General features: G+C 28.2%; 1 protein-coding gene across 1 annotated transcript; it reads left to right on the top strand.

Annotated features, from left to right (window-relative positions):
- The first annotated feature begins 1,560 nt into the window (after positions 1 to 1,560).
- Positions 1,561 to 6,819, top strand: LOC139100792 (homeobox protein engrailed-2-B-like). Its single transcript, XM_070653527.1, has 5 exons — positions 1,561 to 2,221; positions 2,477 to 3,276; positions 3,360 to 3,396; positions 6,178 to 6,278; positions 6,355 to 6,819. The coding sequence occupies exons 1-5, from the start codon at positions 2,098 to 2,100 to the stop codon at positions 6,601 to 6,603; spliced, it is 1,311 nt and encodes a 436-aa protein (XP_070509628.1). The 5' UTR covers positions 1,561 to 2,097; the 3' UTR covers positions 6,604 to 6,819.
- The last annotated feature ends 10,426 nt before the right edge of the window (positions 6,820 to 17,245 follow it).

The following is a 17,245-nucleotide window of genomic DNA, read 5'->3' as shown; positions in this document are numbered from 1 at the left end:
TGCTTTGTTTCAGCTATTATAAAAAAAATAGGCAGAAATGAAGAGAGAAAATAAATAAATTTCATCCATTAAAATTCTTATTAAGCTGCACCTTTTGTGTACCTACAGCTAGCTATTATAGACGAAAAAATTTTGTTTTTAAGCGGATGGAGAAGAAAATTCATTCGCTTATAATAAAATAATAAAATAAAAATGAAATGGTGGAAAAAAGAAAGCCATTAAGGAGATGATATTCAATATTTATCTGATAGAATCGAAATCTATCTAACTGTAATCGTTTTTCATAATATGAAGGCATTGAAAATATGAATATGTATCCCGAGCGGCACTAAAGCACCTCTGCGTCGCCGTGCTGATTGGTTTCACTTCAATATAATTAATTTACAATTTTTTGTTATTTCTGGATCTTATAATTTGAATTAAAACTTTATTTTGAGATGTTCAAAACTGTGTTCCTTTTGGCTTTGATCTTTCTTACCTTAATCTTCTTAAATTTGTAATATTCAGCCTTAAATTAATAAAATTCACTTAAAAAATGCTTTCTCTTGAAAATTGTACGGATTAAAATATTCGACCAACTTGAAGTTGACTCCAAGTTTAACTTAAAACTTAACGAAATAATTTTCAAAATTAAAATGACCGTTATGGCATTTTTGAGTATTCTTAGACATTTAATTCTGTAGAATTTAGACAAAAGTTACATGAAGTAACATAAAGGTCAGCTTAATAAAATATTCTCAGTTTGCCGCTCGGAAATATATTTTTATTCAGCTAAATGAGAATCATTCAAAAATATATATATGCTATATATGTGCGCGATGATAGTTATGCCAGTAACGAAACAATTTATTTTCACAGTGATTCCTTGAGGGACAAGCAACAACAAAAGAAACATCAATAGCAAGGAATAATAACAACAAAAATAACAACAACAACAGCAGGCAAGAAAGCATTGCCAATTTAATTTGACTATAAAGCTCTTAATTTTATTAGCTCAGTAATAATTTTGTTGTAAACTGTTTTTTCTTTCATACAATACACACTAATCATATGAAATAACAAGAAAGCAATGCAATGTTCTCTTTAAAAGCAAAATAACATCTCATTTTGTTAAAATACGTATTGAAACTTTTTTTTTTGTATAATTTAACAGAAATTTATTTAATAAAGCTGTGGATAATTGAGCTGATCAAATATTTCCACATTTGTGTTATTGTCTACTGGTTGATTACATGAACATCTAAGCCACATCCCACAGAGTTCCTACATATGTATTGGTGATTTCATGTCCATTATAAGCAAGGCAGGAGTATATAGATGCATATAAAATTGTATAGGAGTTGATGACTTTTATCTTAACATCCATGTACACACATTAACTTTTGTGAGTTGATTTTGTCTTCTTTTTCTTTCTGTGCCTGCTTTTTTTTCACAAAAAGTATTGCTGTCGGTTTTTTGCTCTTTTATTAAGATATTCGTTTAAGAATAACAAAAACAACTACATTATTTCAGTCAATTTTCAATATTTCTTGAGCTCTCATTCATTTCAAACTGTCAGGTGATTCACTAATCGCAAAGAGACAGAAATCAGAAAAAAAATAAATATATATACACAATTTTTTTTTTATATTTCATTTCATTCCATCATTTATAAGTGAAATGTTATAAGTGAAAATAAACGCGATTTGAACAACACATGTTATCATTAGTAATAGCTTATAAGTTATTTTTTGAAGCTATAATAACAATAATGTGCTTGCTTATATAGTGACAATAATTAATTAATTATAATTATACGCAATTGAAGGAACAGTAGAAATTATTAAAAAAATATTCACATGAGTGAGCCAAATAAAGGAATATATAATAATAATTAGAAGTATAAAAAAGTGAACGAAGTAATTTGGGTGTGTCGAGTTATACAAATGGATTTTTGATTAGAAGTTATATCATACATATGTGAGTGCTCATAGTGAATGAAAGAGAAGAAGAAAATGATTTAAGTGTTTTGAGTGGCTACCTACTAGAGCAGAAATTTGTAATAAACCCATTTGAAGAAAATAATACAAAAAAAAAGTTTTAAAAATAATTGAAAAAATGGCTTTGGAAGACTCAAGATATTGCTATAGTCCAACTGTTGAATCAAACAGCCCAGCACTACCAAATTCACCAAACAGCTTTTCACGAAACTCATCAACAGCTTCATCGCCGGCTACAGTTTGTAAGTACATGATTCATTATACATTATATTTATAATCATACGTGAATAAACTCACAGTCGGTTCCCTTTCTTGCTTATTTCGTTAATAATATGCGACACAGTGGAAGCATAAAAGAATTTCTTTACCTTCCTCTCTCGTCTTTAATTTTTTATATATTATTATATGCTGTATATACAGCATAAAATATTCATTTTAATTTTTAAGACAACAATGAAACTGTAATTAAGTAGAAATTCTTTACCATCCATTACCAGGTGATATAAAAATGAATTCAAAACATGGACTAGTTGTGGACGATGAAGACATGGACATTAATGTTGATGATGATGATGATGATTCATATGAAAGAAATTATAAAAGAAAATCAGATAGTCTGAATATTGGGAAATTTAGTTTCTCTATAACAAATATATTAAGTGATAATTTTGGTCCGAAGCCGGTAAAGATTGAGAATGACCATAGTGATAGATTGTTTAGGCCATTTGAGATTAGAGATTTTATTTGCAATAATAATTCGAACAACTCAGTGAACAGCAACAACAACAACAAAATGTTTAATCCATCTTCCGTATTCTTAAATAGCTTTAAATTATCAGAAATCTTTGATTATAGTACAAAAAATTTATCCTCGGAGAATCAATATAAGTCAAGTGATAATAGTTTTAGAAATAGTTTATACAATAATTTTACGTCATATCCAAAAATTCATGATGAATTTTTAAACAACAGCAATAATAGCAATAACCATAAAAAGTACTCAAGTCAAGTAACCAACAATTCATTGTCATCGGCCTCATCATTAAAGATACCATCATCAATTGGTGGCTTATGTAAAACAATATCACAAATTGGACAAGATAGTTCACCACAATCATTATCGACATCATCTTCATCATTAAAATCATCGTGTACATCACCGACATCATTTCAAACCAAAAGCAATTCATCTGACACGCTTAAATTACCCCAATCTTCGGTGGATAGCATGAGTTTGGATTCGGATGATTGTCAATCAGAGGCTAGTAAAGATGACAACAAAATGTGGCCAGCATGGGTAATTACAATTATAATATTTGCAATTAATAAGGATGTACTTCAATTAGCAACTTTTTTTTGCTTCTTTTTCCATTAATTTAGATATTCTGTACTCGCTACTCAGATAGACCAAGTTCTGGTAAGTGTAGTAACAATTATAATATTCAGCTTGTAATAAATATATGCTTAACAAAGAGAGATAATAACTCAATTAAAAAATCTTTAACATATTACTATAATTTGCATATACTTATATACGAATGTCTGAGGCATTCGTAACGCAAATTATATGAATCCAGTTTGTGATTAAATATCTCAATCAGAGGTGATACGATATACATTGACATGGACGAGATGTTTTAATGCTTTTAAAAAGGGAAAATTGTCTGCTTTTTTTGATTAAAATATGGGACTTTCTAGTGATGGGAATTGTACGATTAGTCATGCAACTGGCATTGATCTTGTAATTTTAGTTTTGATATATTTTTGAATGTTTGGGTATGGTTTGGAATCTGATCAATGTGTTGACATGTAATGAGTTTGTAAATTTGAACATTCATATGATATCAATAATGAGGGATGTCTGGAGATCAATCGTGATCCAATGGCTATTTTCAAATTCCAATTTTAAATTATATTGCAGTGTTGTCCAAACTATGTGCTGCGACACACTAGTGTCTGCCGTTAATAACCTGCAGTGTGTAAATTTGATCGCAGCATACCACAAGGTGTCCAATGGCACAAACAAAATTGTACAACACTGATCTATTCTGTCTCCAGCAAAACCTTCATTCCAAGTGCTCTTTGGTCACCCATGTGATACTTTGTCATATCTAAAATCCGATATAGAGACATTCACAACAGTCAATGTCTAAAATACACAATGTGAGTCAAAATTCATCTAAAACAAATTAATTCCAACATAAGACCCCCTTAAAATCACTACAAATCTGTAAATAATCATTGCGTATTGAAACCTAACCACAAAATTCATTCACACAGTACAAAGTCATAACAAGCTAAAGTTCCTCGACTTAATAAGAAATTATACAAGTTCATGTTTCCCAGTCATTATTTCCATTTATGTTCTCAATTTTACTCCAGCAAATTACCAATAACTAATCATTTCAATCTCCCAACTCTGAATCGAACGTCCATTTCTCTCATCTCAATTAATCATCAACAACTCTGTTTAACAAAACTGAAATTGAACTGAGACATGAACTGAACAAGTAAACCGACATGAATTTCATTATGAATGTCTCACATGTTCATGTATTATTATTGTATAGTGAAAAAAAAAGAGACAAACACTTGCTAATAAATTAATTATAGACACTTTGCGTTAAAATGAGCTTGCTTTAACAATTGTTTCGTTTATTCATTCACTCAACATTTATTTTTTTTTTATATTTTTGTTGTATTTTTCATTCATTTAAATAAAGACGTTAAAAGTATTGTCACTAACAATGTTATGTTTCTATGGTATCATTGAAAAATAAAAAATTATTATATATAAATAATAAAAGTTTAAAGCATTATCCATTGCGGGGTCGTCTGCATGTTGGGTAACACAATAATGGCTAGGTGAAAACATAATATGAACCTCAATGCTAACTGGGTAGGTGGTTTTCTGGATGAGGTGAGATATCTCAACAACTAGGCATTTTATAGAGCTCGGATTTGAAGCATTAGATCTTTGCCACTGAGTTATTGGCTTTTTGATATATTTTATGCCTTAAAACCATTTAAAAGTGCTTTAATTAATGATTTTTAGATTAAATATGAGAAAAACACGTGGAATTTTTCTTTTGGAAATTTGAATTTTTTTAATCGCTGATTTTCAAAATCTGAAATTCTTAGGTGAGATATCTCAGCAATTAGGCTTTGTAGAGAGCTTGGATTTAAAGCATTAGCTTTGTGCCATTTAGTTATAGGCTTATCGATTTGTTTTACGTCTTACAGTCATGGAAAAGTACTTTAATTAACGATTTTTAAATTAAATATGAAAAAACACGTGGAATTTTTTTCTTCAAAAATTTGAACTTTTTTTGAACTCTAATTTTCAAAACCAATTTGGTCGTTATTTTTTGATCAAATATTGATCTTGACAATCAATGATGCTACATAATGTATGAACAATCCAATATTTATAAACTCTATAGAGGTAGTTGAGGTTCAAGTCTATGCAAAAAAACGCAAAGAAAATATTATATTTTTATTGCTAATTATGTATTTACTTGTTTATGATGGGTAATAAAAAAAATAGTTTTATGATTTGCATTTCTGTGCTGTGCTCGAAATGAGGAATGAATGAGTGAAATGAACAAAAAAAAGAAAGAAAAGAAAAATTATTATTTGTTGCCATAAATATTTTATTAAAGAGCATATTTTAACTTGAACATTGTTGATTGATTTATTGGGCTTATTTCACTCTATTTACTTTACGAATTTTCATGTCATCATATAAATGAGTGTATGGTATTTTCATGTAAATAGAACAAAGTTTTAAGGACAAGTCTGTGAAGAGATTTTTTTGATGACAGCATATTGAAAGCGATAGATTATCAGTTGATTAATTTCATGTTTTCAGTAGCAGACAAAATGCATTAATTTTCCTCAAAAAAATAAAAAAGTATAAATCTCTATCTCGATTTTGATTGAAAGTGTTATTTATGGGCAACATTAACAAATCAAAAATTATACACCTACACAAACTGTCTCAACATGTCTCTTACTGCTTTAATAGTCAATTTTTAACTCTCGACATGAAAAATTAGGACTTTTTAAAATGCTGACCGTAAAAAATCACTTCAATCTTTTGTTGTTGTTGTTATTGTCTCTCCTTTTTGTGCCTATCAATTACATGACGACAATATTTTTACTAACATAAAAATCCTTTTCTTAACACTAATTCAAGGTCCTAGATACCGTCGGCCGAAAGAGAAGAAGGAGAAAGGAACGGATGACGAAAAGAGACCCCGTACAGCATTCTCAAATGAACAGCTTCTACGACTAAAGGTAAAATACATATTTTTACTAATTGCTTCCTTTATGGATTTCATAATGGCTTCCATTTATTTCCCAAAAAAAACAGAAAGAATTTAATGAAAATCGATATTTGACGGAGAAGAGGCGACATCAACTGAGTGCTGAATTGGGCTTGAATGAGGCACAAATCAAAATTTGGTTTCAAAATAAAAGGGCAAAGATAAAGAAAACATCTGGAGTGAAGAATTCTCTTGCAATACAATTGATGGCACAAGGATTGTACAACCATACAACCGTTCCATTGACAAAGGAAGAGGAAGAATTGGAATTAAGGATGAATGGAAATTTTAAATAATAATGTTCATTTTTATTATTGGCTTTTTCCTCTTCATTTCATGTATTTTTTATGAACAATTTCGTGACAATTGATAGAAGTAGAAGATCACAAAATATAATACAATATTTCTCTTGAACAAAGCATTATAATGATAATAATATTAATATATTATATTGTTGAGGTTAGATAAATAATATAATAATGCGTATAAGGATGAATTTTATTAGATCAAAACAGACAGCATATGATTTAAATCCTTTTTCTTGTATTAGGGTTTCCAAAACTGATGATATTTGATGATTTTTATGGATTTATGCGATAAAATTGTTAAAAAAAGATTTTAACGGTATTGAAAAATTTGAAATTTAAAGAGTTCAAAATGTGATCTCAAAATTTGAATCATTCAAATTTTTACAAATTTGACAGTTTTTCAAAGATTTTACTTTTTGAAAAATTTGAAATTCAAAGAGTTCAAAATCTGATCTCAAAATTTGAATTATTCAAATTTTTACAAAATTCAAAGTTTTGAACTTTTACAAAATTTTCATAATTTTTGAAATTCTAAATTTTTTCAATATTTTTATGATGTTTAAATTCCTAAATTCAAAAATTTTAATAGTTCAATGATTTTCCAATTTTATTGAAAATTCTCAATTTATAAATTTTTTTATGATTTCTAAATTCTTAATGTTTTCCATATTTTACGTTTTAAAAAATTAAAAAAAAAGCAAAATTTCATTTTTTTTAAAAAAATTTCTTAATTTCCTCAATTTAAAATTATTTTTAAAATTTTGACATTACTCAATCAAATTTTTAAGATTTTAAAATGTTGACTCGCCTGATCAAATTTTAAAGATTTTATAAAATTTAAGATCTAGATTTGATTTGAAAATTAACATTTTTAAACATTTTTAAATGTTCATAAAATTTCAAAAAATGTTTAAAAGTTCAAAAAATGCAGAAATCTCCAAAAAAATTAAAAATTTAATTTTTTGAACTTTTTAGAATTTCTTAAAAGTTAAAATTTTCTAAAATTCATGAGGAATTGCTCCTTGTTTTTGAAACCCTAACCAATCCTCAAAATTAAATCAAAGTTCAGATAAAGATGAAAAAAAGTAGTAAAATCCATATTTTATGACTATGATTTGCTTAACGTCATAATTCACATGTGTATGATAAATTATTATGTGATTTTTAAAAAAATTATCGTGTGTTTTTCTGTAAATTTACATTTTAAAAAATATATCATTATTATTATTATGGCTTTTTGTGCCACGGCTCGGCTCTGCGCTGATATCATTTAAATATTATGGAAAATTTTCTCGAGTGTTAATCACAAAGATTACTTTATGCAGAGCCACATATCACGATATGATAATGAGATGTAAACACACACACACACACACTCATGATTATAAGGATAATTTTTATTAGATAGATAAGTCCAACTCCTGTATATAATTAATTACTTCAAATCAGGTATTAAAGATTTATTGTCATACTTTGTTAAATTACTGCAATTCTTTTCATTTAACATTGTATATCTATAATTTGAATGTAATTAAATCATGCTTATTAGTATCTTAAAGTTAATTAAGTGCAATAAATTTTAGATTTTTGAACAAAAGACTGTATAATAAATTTAAAAACAAAAAAAAAAATCAACAGAGAGAATAAAAAGCAGAAAGAAAAGTTACAATCATTGAATTTTTGATTCTTTTTTCGCATTAACGAAATGACTTTTTTGCACGTCCTTTTTGTTTCAGCACCGGTACGCATGCGAAATGAGTTGGTGAGTTCTTCAAGATGGAATGTGACGAATATTAACGTGTGTAGAGGAAGTTTTCAAGTTTTTTTTATTTCAAATTCTTTTTTTGACAATTTCAAGTGAAATTTTATGATTTTGAACTTTTTCAAAGATTGTGAAGAGTTTTAAACTTAAATCCTGACTTGAATTTTTAAATTTCAAAGATTCTAAGTCGATATTGAATCGATGAAAACTCTAAAATTTAATTTTTTTTTTTAAAAGAAAATCAAAATTCGAAATTTATTTAAAAAATTCATTACTTTTGAATATTTTTAAAATTCTAGTAATTTTTAAAAATCGATAAAACAACACAGTTTAAGTTTCATACATAACTAATTAAATTTATAATTTTGGATTAAATTTAAAATTTAAAGTTTAAGTTAAATTTTCAATTTAATATTGAAGATAAATTTTAAATTAAAATCTTTAATTAAATTTTAAGTTCAAATTTGAAGTTAAAGTTTGAATTGAATTTTATGTTAAAATTTTTAAAATTTTTAAAATTTTGATTTAAATATTTTTCAAAAAATCTTCAAAATTTCAGAATAGTTTCCAATTTCAAAATTTGGTCAAATTACTAATTATTTTCAAATTTCAAAATTTATTTCAAAAATTAGAAATTTCTTCAAATTTTAAAATTTAATTCAAATAATTAGAAATTGATGCTTCAGTTTTTTAAGACTCGATTGATTTTTGTATGAAATAATATACTTCACAAGTATTAGCAGAAATAATTATATCCAATTTTTAATTTTACCGAATTGAAGTCGATCTCAACCTCTGCAAAAAATAAAAGATTCCTTAATTTTATTTGAAAATTGAAAAGTTAAAAAAAAAATTATTTTTGAAAATTTTTGGAAAATTTTAAATTTTAATTAAAGACGATTTGAATTTTGAACAGCATTCTTTAGACTAAGATTCACATTTTACTCCCAAATCCATTCAACTCTCAGCACTGCCTTTAATTATTCATAAAATTATGTCTATTTTCAGCAACATTCTGGAATATTCCATTAAAAAGCAAGCTCAATTTATCAAATGTCAAATCAAAACATTTAAATATTGTCAAGCTACTAAAAATACTATAATTTTATTACTATTAATAAAAAGTAACTAATCTATAATATCTGATCAGTCTCAGCAGTTCCTAATTTGTAGTCATACTCAAAAAAATATTTCTCAGTCATGTAAAAAAAATGCAAATTAAGTGTTCAAAATTCAAAACAACCGTTAAATTTTCAAAACTAATAAATTAATTTCAGCATGTATGCATCATAAAAATTCCGCACATAAAAGCAGATTGTTAGAAATTTAATCATTTTGTAATGTAAACATATTTTATATTTATGTACCCATGAATTATCTCATTGTTATTACGAACGAGACACAAGTATTTATGTTTAATATCTCAAGCACCCAGAAGAACAAGAAGAAGTTCCGCAAACAAACAAAATCATCAAATTATTTTATAAAAGGGATTTTGAGAGTGTGACTTTATGTAAAAAAAAATATTAATTTAAAAATTATGATAAATACGTGATTGTGCATTTCAATTATGCTTAAAAAATATCCACAAGTCATCCTCACTCACTCACTCACGCTACGCGCACAAGCATTGTGGATTTAACGATACGGTACAAAAAATGACATAAAATTATGGGAAAAGCTTTACCTACAAATTTCTTGATCAAATAGATATCATTTATTAAGAGACGTCAGATGCTACTTAATCTGTGCTGAAACATTTTCCCAGTTGGAACATTTCCATAATTTAATTTACTCCTAAATAAATGCTGCTTTGTACTTTTTATTATGATCTTTTAATAAACTTTCTTTTAATCATGCAAATACAGCCAGTGAATATTCATAGCTTCAATTCTGTTAGCTTCCCAACAGTTGTGGATTAAAAATTGTCAGCTTTCATTAAAAATTTATGAAAATCCAGGAAATTGTTTTAAAATTGAGGAACAATCATCATTAAATGACAACAAAAACATCTTTGTTGGAGATTTTATCAGAAGCTACACAAAAAAGAGATTTTTCTTCAAGGTTGACACTTGACCTATTAAATTAAGAAAAGAAATAAAATTAAATGGGATTTGTTTGGGAATTGAAATTGTTGGATGGAGCTTGAAATTTGAGAAAAATAAACATTTACAATCGCATGCCCTAGTGCAGTACAGTACAAGCTGTGTGTTGAAATTCTTAGAATCCTCGGTCTCAACAAATTTCGAGATCCAGTATTGAAAGTGGTAGCTGGGGCTGAGACACAAGCTTGCTATACTGCCCTTGGTTGGAATCCACAAGGGAAAATGCGTCCAGGTGCTCCAAGAGCAACATGACGTAGGACGGTAATGAAGGAATGCCAGTTAGATGTCAAAATTGAGAATTTGTACAAGCTTTGTGATACAGCCAGCAACAGAGTCAGATGAAAGGCATTTTGTTGCAACCTAGGCTCCAAGTAGAAGCATGGTTCCAGTAAGTAAGTATTGAAAGTCCTGGTTCTTGACATCGATATCCCTGTTATAGAGTTGAAAGCTAGCAATCAACTCCCAAACACTTGGAAAAGGAATTGTTTTTACGGCCACCGTATGAAACACATTTTACAGAATGCTGCTCTGATATCTCACTTAAGTGCATATTCATCAATTAAATCAATTTCATCAAAATGGAATCGAGTCTAATTAGTGAACTTAAATCAATTTTAAAAATATTTCAAAACCTTTCCATCCGTTCGATCCAAGGTTTCATTTGGCAGCGCATTTTGTGTCTATATGGATTCCATATGGAGGAAGCCTGATAAAGAGAGATTAGTAAACCGAGGGGGATTGAGGAAGCCAAAGTCTGACTCAAGCTGACCAAATGTCAAGTGTGTATCTTCACGTGGTAGCTCCTTTTACCTCCAAACACACCGCTGGTGAACGAAGCTGTGCCAGGATATGAACTTAAAAGAGTAGATTATCATTCTACTCAAAACCCTCGCTTGTAGGGTGGCAGCCCCACAAACAAGCTAGGGATAGCAGGCTTACAACTTGCTATCTCCAAACCCAACCTGTACAAAGAAAGCTACAAAAGGATATAGTATACCGAGTAGACAAAAATACATAAGAACTAGTCATCAACTGGACATTAACTTGCCATTAACTTGTTTAAACCTTTTTTTTATACACTCGAGTATACTTAGAACCAAGTGTTTAATTGGTAAATTTTGGTAGTCAAGTAACTGCCACTTGGTTCTAAAATGTCCTACAACATCTCAATTCATGCCGATTGGTTTTGTGTTGCTCGGGGCAAGATATTAAAAAAAATATGAAATCAAGTTTTAAGAACAAGTAATTTAATTATTTTTCATCAACCATCAACCGAAATTGTCTTTTGGGGATTATAATTTTTTTTTTAACAAACTTTAATAATAGTCTCTTCCAGTTATCGCACAAAATTACATATCGTAACCGATGACTTTCCTTTTAAATAAAAAATCTAATTATTTTTAATTGAGGATTAAGCTTTTCTGTACAGTTTTAAAAACACCTTACAAAACGTCTCATTATGAGACACGCACTAACACAGATTGACTGGATTACAACAATTTCGTGCCTTGATTGCCTTAACCCTTTATATTATTGATTTTGATTAAATATAAAATATATAAATATATAAATGTGTGCTAATAATGAACGAATAAGGAATTAATATCGTTAACTTTATGTAAATTGTCGATAGGTAACACCATTTCATGTCTAGATGGCGCCACAAAGACTAACTTTTAATAAATTAATTCCTAAATCCACAAAATTATGTGTCATAAACTAATTCAAGTGTTTGATGTATGAAATCAGACAGAACATCAATAATAAAAAAAGATATAATAAATTTTAAAGTTAAAGCTATTAAGGCACAAGAAGTTTAAGTTATATGAAAAAGCCGAATACATCCAAATCTCAACGAAAAAACAAGAAAGACATAGAAGAAGCACAACAACAAAAAAAAAAGACAGTAGAATCATAATGTAGTGACTTGTCTTCGTTCCTAACTTCTATAAACATGCTGATGATTGTAATCAATTATTGTAAAAAATTCCTCGAGGCCATTAGTGATTAAATTTAGATAATTAACGACTATAATTTATGCACAAAATTCTTTGACGTCATCCCACATATGTGAACTTTGTAGATGCTTAATTTGCCCTTATAAAAACATAAAAACAACGCGCTAAAAATCTCTTTTACAAAAAGGAAGAATAAAAATTTAAAAAAAAAATTAAATGCTTAATGCATTTCTCAATTCAAGTATTTTGCAGTATCTGAATCACGGAAACTTTAAGCGAATTCTTTGCTTTACAATCATTTCTCTTTATATGTTTTTCTTTCAGACCACCCAAGTTGAATGAAACGAACGTACACAGAAGAAGAGAGGGAGAGAGAAGGAACGAGAGAAATACTCAACACACGTAAATGCAAATTAAAATTGAGAATTGTTCTTCTCCACAGTTTTTTTTTTTTTATTTTTTTATTTTCGTTTCTTGCAAATAAAAATTCGCTGAATACGTAGAAAAAGCTAATGTTAAGTTACAGATGCGGATTTAAAGCATAAAATAAATAGATGTGCAGATACATATAAATATAAATTAATAAATAAATAAAAAACAAGTTACTTGGGTCTTGCATTACGTGAATTAACTCAATTTTTAAGGCGTTGGCACTCGTCAAAAATTATGTATTGATTTTTTATGACTTCATATTCACACCAAATTTTTAATATTTTGTTAGAGGATGTTTTGGAATTTATGATTTGAGTTTTATATCAATTTTGAAACTAAAACTGTTATTAATTCGCAAAACCAGTTCTGGAATGTATTTAAAATCCTTTCAAAACATATTCATAGAATTTTAATTTTTAAAAAGTTTTGAATCTTTTAGAAAAATTCCACACAAAATTTGTAAATGTTGAAAAAGTTCAATAAAAAATCAATAAAATTCGAAATAAAAATCTTTTGCATCTTTTAAAAATTCAATCAGAAATATTTTGCATCTTTTAGGATTTTCAATTAAAAATGAAGCTGAAATCTTACGCGTCTTCTAAAAGCTCAGTAAAAGATGAAGCAGAAACTTTTGCGTCTTTTAAGAGTTCAGCAAAATGTGAAACAGATATTTTAAAAATCCGTTTAGAGCAAAATTACAAACAGAAATCAATTGTAAAATTGAAGAAAATGTCTTTCGCGTCTTTTTAGAGTTTACAAAAATTTGATGTGAAAATCTGTCGCATCTTTCAAGAGTTCAGAAAAAGTTGAAGAAAGTATTTTTTGGATTTTTTTTAATTTTCAGTAAAATGTGGAGCAGAAATTTCTGCGTCTCGTAAAAGTTCAATAAAAATTTGTAGCAGAAATTTTTCGAGTCTTTTTACAGCTTCTTAGAATTTAAAACCGAAAATTTCAGAATCTTTTTAAAGTTACTTCAGATTTGAAACTGAATTCTTTTGCATCTCTTAAGATTTTGAAAAATTTGCAGCAGAAATCTCTCGCGGTTTTTAAGGTTCAATAAAATTTGAAGCAGAAATTTTTGCGTCTCTGAAAAGTTTGCGTTTTTGAACTTTCAATTTAAAAAGTAGAAAAATTTAATTGTTTCTAGAAAATTATGAAGTAGGAGCATTCGCATCTTTTGTATGTTCAGTGAATTATGAAGTATTTTTCATCATTTTTGTCTAATCATGAAAATTTAAAGCAAATATTTTTTGCGTCATGTTCAATAAAAATTGAAGCACAAATTATTTCGCTTCAATTAATAACTTTTGAAGCAGAAAATTAAATAATAACGAGCCTCCAAGCCTTGCCGATGCACAACATGTTGAAAATATTTTCAGCCATATGAAATGAATAAAGACAAAACGTTGATATTTATGAGCGAGTCACAAGTCAATTTAATACATATAGGTGGATAAAATCGAAACAGATCAGCAAGATCGTAAAAATATTTTCTGTCACAGATCCAAAAAACAGCATAACAAGCAAAAGTCGAGAAATTTTTGTTGTGCTCAATTCTTTACCTTTTTTTTGCAATTTAATGCTAGACACGATGGCGCCCTTTGCCTCTGAAAATGTCATTAAAATTAAAAAGATTTTTGGATGTGCTTTTTTGATTTTTTTCTTTTTATTATTTAATCTAATTCATTTTTCATTAACATTATAAAATTATCACAGCAATGAATAAAAAGGTTTTTTTTTTACTTTATTTTATTTTAGATATAAGGGAAGCTTTACTTTATAATTATTTTCATCTTTATTTTCTTTCTGTTGTTCGTTGCATTCACGTTCATGTAATAAAATATTTCTTTTTTTTTGCTTACTTTTTACTCTCTTTTGAATCAGTATACAGTAGTTTAATTTTGCCTTTTAACTCTTACAGAATGGAAAATAATTTGTGATTTTTTTTTCATGTTTTCTTCTTTAAATTTCTTTTATTATTGATTATTTCCTGATAGTCTAAAATTGTTTATTTATACACACACAAAATTTCATCTCTACAGAGTATTATTAAAATGATTTTTTTTTTGCACACATTTCTTGCGAATATCAAGAAGTCATTAAACTCTCTCTGTTCTTAATGAATCTTTTTTTTATGTTTTGATTAACATAAGAAGAAGTTTTGATCAAAATTCCTCGTGGTTGAGAGTTTTAGCGCATTTTTTTGTTATTCTACAAATAACGGTCAATTTGGTTTTGAAAATTAACGTTCAACTTAATTTTGCAAATTAACCATCAAAAATATTTCAAATTTGTGAATGAAAAATTCCACGTGTTTTTTTACATATTTAATTTAAAAATCAATAATTAACTCATTTTTCAACAGTTTTAAGCTACTCAATCAATCAATAAGCCAATATTTTGATGGCACAGAGCGATTGCTTCAAATCTGAGCTCTCTACAATGTCTAATTACTGAGATTTCAACTCTCAGCCAGCCATCAACCCAACCAATTTGAAATTTCTTCGAAAAATGCGCTAAAAATCTATTTAACTCGAAGATTCTTTTAAAAGATATTTTTAAATCCAAAATGAAAATGACAAATTGTGTGATGAAGAACATTTTCGAGATTCTCTCTTTTTCAATTTCATTAGCCAATAGAAACTAATAGTGTTGATTGAATTTTTAAGTAAGATAAAATATCTTACGATCAAAGAACTTTTTGGGGACATCAGGTTTTTTATTTCTTTCATGATGCATCATAATCTGCTGAAATTTGCGGTCATAGTTTCAGAGTCTATTAGAATAGAAGAGAAAATGAAAACGTTTAGAAAAATTGACAACATCAAAGTTTTTTTTGTTTGGTTTGTGCGACTCTCCAACCATTAATTTGCTTATTTTGGAATTTGTCATTTTGGAAATTTTGGTATGGGAATAGATTTGGAAGAGATGGGTTTGAAATTTCAATATCTAACTGTATTCATTAAAGAATGCAAATTTGTTCTTTGAATTAAATAAAATTGTTCTTTTGAATTTGTTCGGTGACATGGAACTGATTCCACACTTTATTATGATATTCTGTGGATTCTTTGAATCATTTTACTTAAACCAGGGATTAGATTGTTGAAAAATCAATTTCAATCTTAGTGCTAAAATTCTTAGTCCCAAGTGGTTCGCATTCCATTCTAAACTGTAGTTCTGGTGCCGTTCGTAAGGCTGCGCCCTTCAAATGTAATATATACTTAGCACTACTAGGTTTTAACCAACTATATTGTCTTTAAGTCAAACTAGATTGAATCTCAGTCCAGAAAATTCAATAATTTTTAAAGAAAACCCTACCTGACTCAACATAGTCACTAGTCTGGTCACTAAGACATAGCTTTGTAAGTCATTTCGACTGCAGACATCAAAAAGTCGTGGAATTGGCATAATGGCCATTACAACGACTATTTTTGATCCATTTTGATAACAAATAATGGAATTGGTCTTAATTGGGATTCGAGTCAAGATTGCAGAACTGACAACTTGACATAATGTCAGTTAATAACTAGACCTACGGTCGACAGTGACATTTTTCTGGAACGTTTCATAAAATATGCAATTGACCTATTGTCAAGTTGTAAACTTGGGCGATCAAACAGATTTTTGTCAATTTCGATTAGTTCCACACCCTTCAACCCAAGTCACCTAATCTAATTGCCAAACATAAGCACTGCAATATGCTTATAACATCCAAGAGATAACAAACATTTTATTACACATTCCACACAACTCTGGCAATAAAAATGATTCAATCCAAAAAAAGTTACCGAAAGGGTAAAAAAGTCATAAAATTGTATTAGTTTTTGAAAAAGAGACAGTCACAATGATTGCATTTCATCTTGTCACAATTTTTACCGCCTGACAGATTATATGAATTTTTTGTGTCGCTACGACGATTAATCAAGCAAGTTAAATCCTTGCATCAACAAAAAATTAATTTAGTTAACAAATTTTAATTATGTAGATCTCTTTATTTAATTCCTTTGTTCAACAGTGTTGCATCTTATTATTCATACAAGGTATTTAATTAAAAAAAAATTTAAAAATGTTTAACTGTCCGAGCGTTAAAACATTATAATATGCCGCCAGGTCGTAAAGTGGAAGTCACATATAAATATAATGCGAGTCTGAATGTCTCTGAGTGACATAAAAACTACAATTTAGTCGGCACTAGATGCTTACACATACGGGTTATCTAGGTGAAGAATTTTTTTTGACGCAACCACAAGCACTCAATTTGAATTTGTCATCATGTCCCAATATAAAATCAATTTTTCACTTCCAAAAATGAATTTGTTTCCCCTATCAATCATCACATTCAATTTTAGACCATCAAGAAAAGATTTTTAAAA

This window comes from Chironomus tepperi, unplaced genomic scaffold, assembly GCF_022539635.2.
Source record: "Chironomus tepperi strain 1889 unplaced genomic scaffold, CSIRO-AGI_Ctep_v1 contig_68, whole genome shotgun sequence".
Lineage (NCBI taxonomy): Eukaryota > Metazoa > Arthropoda > Insecta > Diptera > Chironomidae > Chironomus > Chironomus tepperi.
The sequence above is the reverse complement of the archived record's forward strand: the minus strand, read 5'-3'. Positions and strand labels throughout refer to the sequence as shown.

Excerpts from the sequence above, each read along its gene's own strand:
- LOC139100792 (XM_070653527.1), top strand. The coding sequence starts at position 2,098 with ATGGCTTTGGAAGACTCAAGATATTGCTATAGTCCAACTGTTGAATCA. Across the intron at positions 3,277-3,359 it reads ACAAAATGTGGCCAGCATGG|ATATTCTGTACTCGCTACTC; the intron begins GTAATTACAATT and ends CCATTAATTTAG. Across the intron at positions 3,397-6,177 it reads CTCAGATAGACCAAGTTCTG|GTCCTAGATACCGTCGGCCG; the intron begins GTAAGTGTAGTA and ends CACTAATTCAAG.